The following is a 12,739-nucleotide window of genomic DNA, read 5'->3' as shown; positions in this document are numbered from 1 at the left end:
TTTAGCATTATTGGGCCTCCTTGAATAATATTTTCCCATTTCCTGTTGAAGCAGTTATCGAATACCAGTGGTGGTCTCAATGCATTTGTGTTTAATCTCTTGATGTCCAAAGACTAGATAAAAATTTGTAACTTCTTTGGCATATTGAAAACTCTTGATCATAGTGCCTTGTACAACGTGAATTATAGACGCTAAAACTAGTGCAGTTTCCTGATGCTTCCATTTTCTTATCTACGAAAAATTTTGAATTAAAGAATCATTTTTAAAAACATGCTAGTTATTCACCTGAAATTTTATTTCCTACTTTAGTTACACGGAGACCTAATGTTGACCGAATTAATATTCAGACACTTTCCAACATGCAAATAGCTCAGAAAATGGCTGCCAGTCGCTGTACAACTATTCAGAAGCATTAGATTTGAAAAGTATACAGGGTGCTCTAGATTTGGCCAAATGATTAAGAGTTTACTTTTTTTCTGTACACCACAACAATTTCTGTAAATCGGAAACTGTTGTGGTAACATTGTATTGCTGCCGGCTTCAAAATGAATATGTGAATCCTCACCATTAGCAATAGAATGGCCTACAAAGCAGATTTCAGATTCTAAGCTCACTCATTTTTGTCCGCTTCTCAGTGTGCAACATGACGATCGACTCCCGCTACCTGAGCGCGCGCTCCGGCAAGACGTTCGGCCAGATCAAGTCTCCGTCGCTGGAGGGCCCCGGGTTCTGCTGGTACCTGCTCCAGCCGGACTCGGGCCAGCGAGTCGAGATACAGGTCTACCGGCTCGTCAGCGTCGGACGCTTCAATGGCACCAGGTGAGCACCAAGTAGAACAGGTCGCAAAGGCTCCCAAGACACATTTCAACTGGAAATGTGTGGTATCCTCATCTGAATGACAATGGACGTGGATGCACACATTTTTATTTGCAATATGTTTGAGCTACATGTAGATTCCTGGTACCGACCTTTACAGTAATAGATAAACAAGAGTTCATTTTACAAAATGTAACTGTAACTAAGAGATATAAATTGTTTAAAAACTTACATTTACTTAAATTCATGTTTTTGATGGTGATTACTATGATATGATTATGATCATGATGAGGTTGTATGTGGCAGTTGCAGTGTGGTGCTACAGAAAAATGTTGAAAGTTAAGTGGATTAATAAGACAAAGAATGAGGAGGTTCTGTGGAGAATCGATAAGCAAAGGAATATATGGAAAACATTCACAATAAAAAGAGACAGGATGATAGGACATCTACCCTTAAGGTACGACGGAATATCTTCCATGGTACTAGAGAGAGATACAGAGGATAAAAGCTGTTGAGGGAGACAGAGACTGGAATGCATCCAGAAAATAACTAAGAATGCAGGTAGCATGTGCTATTCTGAGATCAAAATGGTGGCACAATATAGGAATCCTTTGCGGGCTGCATCAGCCTACCAGAAGGCTGATGACTCAAACATACAAAATAATAAGGCTACATTTTCTCCGACATCAATGCCTTAAATTAACTATCAGTCTCAAAAAGAGAGGACATAAGTGTCGATGGTGGTATTCCATCTCCTATCCAATTTAACTGGAATTTTCTTGCTTGTCGCGGTCGTAAAACAAGACTTCAAATCGATCTATGTTAGGCGATGTATGCTTGAATACAAACGGAGAGACAGACAAGCTGTTCGTGAGCGGACTGTTAGACTCCAATTTGGGCGTAGCATTTGGCTAGCGTATAGTCCTAAGTTCTCATTAGCATTTTTGTGACACAGTTGGTTGATTTTTTTTCTGAGGATTCATATATTAGTGTGGGTAGATGCGCATTTTTTTCCAGTCATCAGTCTTCTGACTTGTTTGTGGCGGCCCACCACAAATTATTCTCCTGTACCAGCCTTTTCATCTTATAGTAGCAATTGCAGCCTACGTTTACAGTTATTTCCTGGATTTACTCCAGTCTCTGTCTTTCTCTACAGTTTTTACCCCCTGCAGCGTCCTCTAGGACCACAGAAGTATTTCCTTATGTCCCACCATTCTGTCCCTTCTTTTCATCTGTATTTCCCATATACTGCTTCCCTCACCGATTCTGCGGAGAGCCTCCTCATTCCTTATACTACCAGTCCACCTAATTTTGAACATTCGTCACTTCTCAAAGGCTTCGGTTCCCTTCTTTTCCGACATTCCCACCGTCAGTGTCTGACTACCATTGTTAGCGAGTTGATTACTGACACGATCATTCAGAAATGAAAAGTAAACTGTCATAACTGATTCTCATACTCACGTTGCGTGCATTTTTTTGAGATTATGATTGACATCATAGGTCAGAATGGCAGGGTGCCAGATCGAAGCACATGCAAATCGAGGTAGCATCTCATATCTCAGAACTTTACCTAGATTAACACCGGATTTGAAGAAGAAATGAGTCTTTTAATCCACTGAGATCGAATGCGATGGATCAAATATGAAAGAGTCACCTGCTATTTCTGATGTTAAGTCTCTTTTTCTTTTTCTACGCTGAGGACTAACAGCTTCTTGGAGCGTTTGTTAACGAGATTTTCACTGAGGGTGGGAGAAAAAGGCGTTCATATGTCTACAGGGTAAAGGAGCTTAGTACCGACTCCCAAACATTTGGATGAACATAAATCGACTTCTGATTCGACGACCCGGTATGTGTCGGCCACCGACAACATTCCATGCATGTGACGACTGAAGAGTTTCTTTGACCTTGAGCAACTTTAGAAATATGTTCCACATTAATTCTTACAGATAAACAGCACTGCAGCTACAGAATTTGCCTAAGAGCGAATACTTTCTGTATTAATGTAAATGTGACATAAAGTCATGCAGGAGGTGGGTGACCATAGTTTTAACAATCAGTGGCTCTGGATTTTGGCTAACTAGATCGCTATAGTAAGTCAAGTATCAGGCAAGAAATGACTTTATTGCTCATATGAGCGATAAATCATTACATATTCATCAGTGATTGCTTCACGCAGATATAGAACTACAGTTGTATGTACTTGTGTGATCCACATACGACTTGAAACGTTATACTTACGAGTAGCAATCGCTCATGGATATCTGATGATGTATAAATTTCGAAACCGCGTCTTATGGGCTATAAAGTCTATCCTGGCCTGATGTTTGACTTTTACCATTGCGACCCAGTCAGCCAGAATTCTAAACTACTTGTATTTACTGCATTTCTTCTTCTTCTTCTTCTTCTTCTTCTCTCTCTCTCTCTCTCTCTCTCTCTCTCTCTCTCTCCCTCACACACACACACACACACACACACACACACACACACACACACACACACACACACACATTTCTTCCATTTACTTAGCAAATGATACGCTGTCAAGTCATGAAAAGTCATATTAGCAATCCGAACTGTGCAAGCCCACTTTCACAATTAATGCACTTGCAGCTGAACAATCAAAACAAAATTAAAAATGGACACAGTATAATATTTAGGGCCACAAAATAGAGAAACAGATATGAATTTATAAAATGGGTCCTGCACAAGGTGCCATATAGGTGTCCAAAACGTATGGATAAATAGACAAAGAAACATTGTGTTTTACAGTAAACGTACAAAAACGTAAACAAAATTACGAAATGATGGCCCGATTTTACTAGGTTATTATCTTTCAATTGAAAGAAGATAGAAACTTGGGATGTATTTTAATTTACACATCGAAACTAAAAACGCATTTTTAATGTTTAATTTTGATGGCATTCAACAGCCATTAAGTAGTTCGAAAAACACATTTTACCATGAGCTGTTTTCATTTGAACCTTAACATCTATCGATTTAGGTTGTGGACCATCTTCACAGGGTATCTAACAGAAGAACAAAATATAACAAATAATGCACATGAAAAAGTATAAAACACAAAATTCATAATAGCTGCATTACCATAATCTGTTCATGAACTTTTACACTGCGAAGTCAAACACTTACGAGGCAAAAACAGATCCGGTGAATATATACATCATATTCTTTTCTGACTGATAGTAAATTCAAATCGTCATAATAGTTAGAAGAAAAGATCAGTACATGTTCCACCAAAGGCAAACCGAGATATGGTCAAAGTAACAATATGTAACGTAATGACGTACAAAAAGATAAGGATCGAAAGAGGTAACAGCTGCACAGTGTAGGCCTTGTAATATAAGTCAAGGACCATATCAAAACAATCTTTCGACATTTATCAAAGTTCATATTTATAACTAGCTGTCAACTGTTAAGAGGGAGGTAGAATGTCTTTCGTAGACATCTTAGTCCGTATAATATGCAAGAAAAAGTGAAAGTGACGTCACATTGTACAGAACGTCTTATATTTCACTTTCCACTTTGTTTGCGTTTTATGTCGAGTAATGTGTCTTCACGTAGCTCTTATCCACTGTCAGCTGGTCGTCGATATGAACTTTGACACATGACTACTTATCGTTTTGATATGATCCTTGACTTATACTGCAGAAGCTACAATGTACAAATCTTACCTCTTTCGTTTCATATCTTTTTATACATTAGTTAACTGTTGTCACTTTGACTATATTTCTATTAGACGTTTGTGGAACCTGTGATGTTTTTTTCTTATATCTGCTATGACGGTTTGGAGTTTCTGCAAGCAAGAAAAGAAAGTGATTTATGTATTCAGCTGAACTGTTTTAGCTTTGTACGTATTCATGATCAGATTATGTCTGTGTACCTATAGGGGTTCTGCATCTGTTTCATTTTGTACTTTTGGTAGATATCCTGTGAACATGATCCACGACCGAAACTGATAGATATTAAAGGTGCAAACTAAAACAGCTGATGGATGAAATGCGTTTTAGAGAGTTTTTTTTTTGTCTGTCGTACGTTGCCTGTCCATGGAACACCTGTCTCGCTCGCTCGTTCATTACCCAAAGTGCATCGAGTCGACTAGACGTTAACACGGAAAGAAAATGCGTTTTTCACTCTCAGTTTTAAACAATGAGTAATTTAGCTGCACCTGTGCACTTAGACATAAGTACAGCACTGCCCCTCCTGCTGCAAACGTAATTAAACCACTAAGCAGTGGTACAGTTAGTTTCAAGGTTGGCTGTTACGTATGGTCGCTTGATCTTACGCTGTGGAGATACCGTCTATGCGCATCCTCTTCCAACAATGAGTGAGCGCCCACGTCATTTCAGATCCTGAGAGTTAGTCCGCAGAGAACCTATCTTGAAGTTACCTTTCGCCAAAAGGGATATAGTGAAAGATAAGAAGTATGTTGCGCTGTTGATCAACCGTGCACTGGATGAGTAATGATCATACCGATTGACTCCATCATTTGTGGCCCTCCTTCTGCCTTACGAAGGGAACATTTACAACATTGGTCATATTTTTCGGAAATATAACGTGAAATGTGTTTTGTAGCTCCCCGTTGGTTCCGTTAACGATAATCTAGGTTTTCTTAAAGCAGATGTCTATATCATTTCTTGCAGTTGTGGCATGTCATGTATTGGTCAGACCATCAGGACCATGGAGGACACGTCTAGCGAGCATACGCCTCACACACGCTTTCATCAACCGAGGAATTCAGTTATTGCAGAACGTTCTCTTGGCACCAGTCACCTTACGGAATATAACAACATGGAGATTCTAGCAAGCACTTCCACCTACTGGCATAGTGTTACTAAGAAAGCATCTGAAATTAAGTTATTAAGTAACCTTTTACATAGAGAGGAAGCTTTTTACTTAAATTTCGTGTGGAATCCTACTCTCTCCATTATGAAAAAAAAACAGGAAAACAGAATTAACGCTACCTGCCCCGTTGTTCAGTAATTTTCACCATCTATAACTTCTGGCGTCGGTTTCTTTGGTTCTGTGGCGGCGCTAGTGTTAACAGTGCGCGCACGCGCGTATGTGTGTATGTGTTTTATCTTTTCGTAATTACTGTGCAAACCGAGGTTTTACATTCCATTGACCAGCGCTTACATGCTGCAGTTTTGTGTTGAATATGGCAGGGTGGTCACCTGTCGAAATATGTAAAAGAAAAGGCACTAGTGGCTTGAAAGTGAAAGGTGGTTACCTGTCAACCAGGTTCTGCATCTTCGTTATTAATCTTAACACTGTATATGGTGGATGAAACTCAGGCCTCGCGTTCTTCTGCAAGCTCTATGCATAGACTAATATTTACTCCAAGTTTTCACGTTTCTCGTGCAGAAAAACTGGTCCTATGAAAGAAGGTGATTATTTTGTTTTTTTAATTCTATGCAACTGTAGCGTCTAAACCATAATACAATCTGCCGCATTGTAGCACCTCCTGCATCACTGCGAAGGAGGGGGAACAGATAAAGTTTCAACACAGTGGTTCGATCTCCTATGTACGTGATCCCTTTGAGAGCCTGATTAACCCACGTCGCCTCTCAGATCATAAAGTTAGGGTATATCTGGAGTGCAGTTGGTTTTGACTGTGGAGGCTCGCCCGCCGTGTTGCAGTTGCGACGGCGGCTTCCTGCAGCTGGTGGACGGCCCGCGGCCGGTGCCCCGGGCGACGCACTCCCAGGTCTGCGGTGGCAACGAGCGCTTCACACCGCCCGTCGTCCTCTTCGCCGACAAGGGGCCTGCCTCGCTCATCTTCCAGTGAGTACCCCACACACACATCCGCACTAGCAATGCCTGCTCAAGGCGTATTTCAACAGAGAATAAATGAAGCCTCCAAGAAGTAGACGCGCACTTCGGGACCGTAAAAAAAAAAGTGGTTCGAAGGGCTCTGAGCACTATGGGACTTAACATCTATGGTCATCAGTCCCCTAGAACTCAGTACTACTTAAACCTAACTAACCTAAGGACAGCACACAACACCCAGCTATCACGAGGCAGAGAAAATCCCTTACCCCGCCGGGAATCGAACCCGGGAACCCGGGCGCGGGGAGCGAGAACGCTGCCGCACGACCACAAGATGCGGGATTCGGGACCGTACATTTTGTTATTATGGGAATATCAAAAGAGCGGTAGCTTCGCCGATTACTTCGATCCTTTTATCAAGTAACGTTGCTGTTTGTGTATTATGGAGTAAATCAGACGAGACGAAGTGGAAAGAAATGAATTTTCATTCCTTAAAAAAATGTACACTGGTTTGAAACTTCCTGGAAAATTAAAATTGAATGCCGGTGTGGGACTCGAAATCGAGACCGTTGGGTTTAGTCGACAAGTACTCTAACGACTGAGTTACCCAAGTGCGACGCACTGCCCGTTCTTGGCATGGGTAGCAGAGTCAGAATAGCACATGAGCGCAATAGAAAAAAGTCCCAAGTTCTAATTTTGGTCCGGCACGCAGTTTTAATCCACCAGGACGTTTCAAAACAGCGCACACTCCGCAGCACAGGACATTGTTCCTGGCTGTGGCTGAGCCATTTTCGAGAAATATCCTTTTTTCAGGAGTGCTAGTGCCTCAAGACATGTAGGGGAATTTGCTTGAAGTCTGAAGGGCAGGAGCCGAGGTACTGGCGGAAGCATATTGGTGGGGACGGGTCGTGAATAGCACTTGGGTATATCCAACGGTAGAGCACTTCGTCACAACAGGCAGAGGTTCTAAATTCGAGTTCCGGCCATGAATAAGCTTTTAATCTGCCAGAATGTTTTGAAGTGGAATACTTTATGATGAGAAGACGACAAGTATGGAATTGACGAATAGACTACAACAGTTACAAGAACAGGTTGTAATAAACGTGAATAACGAAGAATGCAAGATTAGAGTTTATATCCACCGACAGCTAGTCTTTTTACTCTGCTAGTAGACTTGTGTATGGAAGAAACAATGAAATAAAGGAAAGTTACAGAACCGAGTTTATAACTCACGGTTAAAAGATATCAATGATAAAATTATCTACTGAAATTGCCTTCATAAGTGAATGTGAGGAAGAATGACATGACATGTTTAACGGAATAAACAGTCATCCATTAAAATGAAAATCTTTTGCTAGTACGCATATGGAGGACCTAATACTTTTACTTTTTATGCGTTACCGTCACTTTTCACTTTATGCATGCAATATAAACAATGTGACTGACATTCAGAAAAGAAAAGTATGTTTACTTTCATATACATAGTCATTATTATTATTATTACTATTATTATTATTATTATTACTATTATTATTATTATTATTGATTGTTATAATTATTTTTTATTGTTATAATTATCATTGTACTACTGTTATAATATCTATTTTTTTCTTTAACATCAATACTGCATAATAGGCTATATGTCCTTAATGTTAAGTAGAAACTGTAACTCGTTCAATCTGAGTATGCCTGGTTAGGTGTAAGAGAGGGCCTGAAGGCCCTAATCTTGCCAGGTAAAGTAAATGCATAAATAAATAAATAAATAAACAACAAATAAATAAGTCACTTTATAATCCATTTCGATCCTCTGATGACCTTACTGACGGTAAGCGACATCATCGTCTGTAAACAATATATGAGGATTACTAAGATAGTGTCCTAATTAGAAAATCTTGATTAAGAACAAGTAAGGTATTAACTTATGTGTGGAAGATACATTTTCGCTTTCACTAGGAGACTTACCGTTATATATACGAACTGTGATCTGCCTGACAGGAAATCGAGAATGAAATCGCCCAACTGAAACGATACTCCACAGCCACGCTACTTGATTAGAAACATGTGGCGACCAGTATCGTAAGGCTTCTGAAAATCTAGAAATATGCAGTCAATTACAGATTTCCTTTCTATAGCGTTCTTAAATAAATGGGAAATTTATGAGGCAGCTGCTTCAGGTTTCACTTGAAAATTTGTGACCGGATCGCGACTCAAATCAGCTTCTCTAGAACATTTACCTTAACCACTTCGGCTACCAGCACAAGCCTCCCGTCCTACTGAAAATCCGATTTGCTACTCCCCACTACGTTGTGATTCCGTCCACTTTCCCGTTCCTTGCAGATTCACAGAATTCTCACATGGGGACGAACTATTGTATGCATCCGCACTCAAATAGTCGTACGCTCGTGAAAGCGTATTAAAACAATTACACATATGGCTTCTATTCTTTCGGTCATGAAACTGGAGAGCATTTTTAATTTGATGTAAATAAAAAGCTCTTTGTGCTTTGTGTTTCACAAGAACAAAATTTTCTCAACAGGTGATGGTTATGCATCTGTAGATCGTTTTCTTTAAGTTATTTCGTGATGTTGGAACCGAAATCAGCGTCAAAGTTGCCAAATACTGAGCCATGTCAAGAACCAGGAGTACATAAGAAGCAGAGTAGTACAGGACAGGGAACATCCCTCCCAAAAAGTAGTAGTCAGAAACAGTTCAGAATTGCGGATGTGGAGTCCGTCACTGTACGGAAAAAAACTGAACTGCATGCAAAACCTAAAAAGTAAAAGTCAATGTTGAGGGCCTTTTTGCATAAGGAGAGAAGCTTGCAAGATGTGCCATTATAAAAGGGTGATGAAAGTTAAGCTTACTTATAAGAATCAGGGACGAAAGGCATCTACTGGAAGCACTAATTAAAAGAAAGGACAGCGTTAAATCTCCAAGAAATATCTTCTGTGACGTTGCAGGAGCCGCTGAAAATAAAATTAGTAGCAAACAAGATTGGAATATGTACAACAAATAACTGAGGTTAACAGTTTATCAGAGATATGAAAAGTGAATTGAGCTGATTCTCGTTGAGGCATATCAATTCACGAAATTTGTTATCAGGAAATTTCTCCCCAAAATCCTAAAATAATTTGTTTTCTCCCATTTACATATGCTGAAATGACTGCAATAAAAACGTGAGACACAATGAAGCTCTCGCCAAAAATATATTGATGCTAATTTTCCACATATGCTATTTTGGATTACAGCAGTCGAGAAATTGAAAGTGGGTCGACTAACCCTACGTCAGATCCCTAAGTATGATTTGCTAAGTTATGTAGGTGCTGGCTACAAGAATTACACAGCGCGACGCTGTAGTTTTTCTTCCATTTCACAAGTGAAGCTCCTGGGTTTCCGTGGATATCTCCTGTCCGCCATACGGTAGTGTAGCTACCGCCATGCACATCATTCCTTCTCCTCACTGAGATCGAGCCTTTGCAACATTCATGTCGCGAGCGCAACTTTCCGTAGAGCTATGTGAAAGTGCGTGACACACAGCACGCGGCACTGCATAGTTCATTTTGTAATGGAATTTGTGAACACCTCAAAGGCGCCTACGGGACCTGGGAGGTCTCCAATATTCACCTCGCGCTGACTCACCGCATTCCTCAGACACCGCTCCGCAGTCAGCAGGAGGGTCCGTGGAGAGCACACGTACGAAAAAGGAGGCCTTGTGCCAGGTATTCCTCCGCAGCGTGTGCGCAAAGCAAACACGCGAGGAACGCCCCCGTCAGACGATGATCTGCAAACACACCAACCCCGGCGCGCCCCTCTTTTTTTCACTCGCCTCCCCCTTCTAAACGGTCTCACTCGCGCAGGTCACCTCTTTCTTTGTGACGCATATCTGACACAACCTGCATTCCACACAGTTTTCCTGCTCGTACCCTTCACAAGTATGTAAAGTAAATTTCGATTGGATGTACACTGGCTTTCTGCAGTTGTACCTCACTCTTTCCCTTTCTCCATCTGTTTATTTTGCATACAAAACATTTACGCGGCGAACGCACGCACGTGAATATCGATATTTCACATTAACAAACACATAACTGCCGCCTACATCTGCATATACTGATAAGGCGAAAGACAGATGAAACTGATCTCCTCCTGATGACATCACCGGCACGTGGTGTGCTAGGGGTAGTAGACTATATGATCCACAGTATCTGGATACCTGTTCATGGACGATAATGTGGGGTGTGTTCATGGTAGGATGGGTTCATGGATTGAACTGTTCTACGGACACTTCAAGTGAAGTTTTTAAGTGTCTGTGGGGGCCAGTCCATTCTTCCTTTAGAGCATAAACCACAGAGAGTACTTATGTTGAACGCTTAGGTCCAAAGCGATGTCGACGTTCTAACTCAACATGGCGTTCTAATTCATTCCACAGCAGCTCCATTTGGTTCAGGCCGGAACTCTGGAAAGGTCATTCCGTTTTGGGATGTTATTTACTACACTTTACTGACTCAGACACTGCATTCACAGAGTGCTTTGTTATGCTGATACAATCATTATCTCTGAACTTTTCCGCTATTCTACGCATACACTTTCCCAACGACAAAGACGAAATATATCCTCGAAATCTCATGTGACTAGCACTCCCAATAAAATAACCCAGAATTAATTACAGAAAATTGAAACAAAAACAAATGTTTGTAAATTCTTAAGGGACGAAACTGCTGAGGTCATCGGTCCTTAGACTTACACAATACTTAAACTAACATATGATAAGAACAGTATAAACACCCATGCCCGAGGGAAGAACCGAACATCCGACGGGAAGGGCTGCGCAATTCGTGACATACGCCTCAAACCGCGCAGCCACTGAAACAGAAACCTATATGTTACAGTAACCTCCCTTCCATGTTTAGCCCTTCTGTAGTGGAATAAGGAGTCACATTATATTCTCATAAATCAGTGTCATACCGTAACATCACCTCATCTGTACTTCACTGACTGTCAGCACGATGTCACGTAAAGTTTTCAAGGCATGCGCCAATCCCACAAACCCAAAGCCTTCCAGGGTGTAGGCTGATTCATGACTCGAAATCTCATTCACCTGCTATCTGCTAGCGTCGCTCTGTAAAACTTGTAAAGCCACGTTTAGCACTGACTATGTGTGGCTCAAGAGGAGCTACTCCACCATTGTACTCGATACCTTTTATCTCCCCACGCACGGTCATTCTTCTAGCTGGACTGGTGGTAGCACTTTGGAACTCTCAAGTGGTATCTTCTGTTGATTTCATGCAATTTTTTAAAACCATCCTCCGCAGTTCTCAACGGCCCATGTTAGCCTGTACATGATATCTGCCTATTATTGGTTTAGATATGGTTGTTCGTATTTTCGTTTTAGAGTCACATTACCGACAGTCAGCTTGGGCAGGTTTGGAAGGGTTGAAATGTCCGTAAGGGGTTTGTTACTAAGGCAGCAACCAAGGACTATTTTGTTTCAAAGTCACTGAGTTGTCCTGACTGATCCATTCCGCCGCTTCTCTACTTACAACACAAACCTTCCGCCTCCGCCGACTGTCTTGACATCTAGTGGTCATTTCCGTATTTAATGCTGTTGTCCGGATACTTCCGATCAGACATTGTGTAAAGGTAGAGAAGAGACGAATGAGGATTCGGTCTTAATTAGAACAATAAATTTTTCCTGGTGCATGGGACGGAAATTTCGGAAACGGTAAAACTGGTTGATCGTTCGCGTGAGACGTCGATTCCATCAATGAAATCTGCTTGATGGACGATGCAACCGCGAGTAGGCGACAAGGTTTACGTCCACGCCTCATGCTCAGATCGCAGGTTTCGACCGCTCTGTAAAGCGGAGTAGGCGCCTACCGTTGGAAAATCTGAAGACAGAGCACAATGCTGGCATAGACACAAGTGTTGCGGAGCAGACTGTTTAGCGCCCTTCGTTGAAGAGGGAGCTCTGCTGGAATCCACGTCCTACGTGTTCACATTTCCACCTCACAATATTAGCTGTAACTGGTAGCATCACTCTGTAAAACTTGTAAAGCCCGTTTAGCCCTGACTGTGTGCGGCTTAAGAGGAGCCGAATAATCGAGAGTGGAACGTTCTTTAATGAAGACCTGTAGTTTCTTGT

At 41.3% G+C, this 12,739-nt stretch overlaps 1 protein-coding gene across 1 annotated transcript in view; it reads left to right on the top strand.

The window, feature by feature from the left end:
- The window catches only part of LOC126272741 (uncharacterized), a 453,259-nt gene that overhangs the window by 268,531 nt on the left and 171,989 nt on the right, over positions 1–12,739 (top strand). The window contains exons 4-5 of the mRNA XM_049975798.1: positions 636–819; positions 6,472–6,615. Of these exons, the coding sequence (XP_049831755.1) occupies positions 636–819; positions 6,472–6,615 (328 nt within the window). The remainder of the gene's footprint in view (positions 1–635; positions 820–6,471; positions 6,616–12,739) is intronic.

The sequence above is a fragment of the Schistocerca gregaria genome, chromosome 5 (assembly GCF_023897955.1).
Source record: "Schistocerca gregaria isolate iqSchGreg1 chromosome 5, iqSchGreg1.2, whole genome shotgun sequence".
Taxonomy (NCBI): domain Eukaryota; kingdom Metazoa; phylum Arthropoda; class Insecta; order Orthoptera; family Acrididae; genus Schistocerca; species Schistocerca gregaria.
The sequence above is the reverse complement of the archived record's forward strand: the minus strand, read 5'-3'. Positions and strand labels throughout refer to the sequence as shown.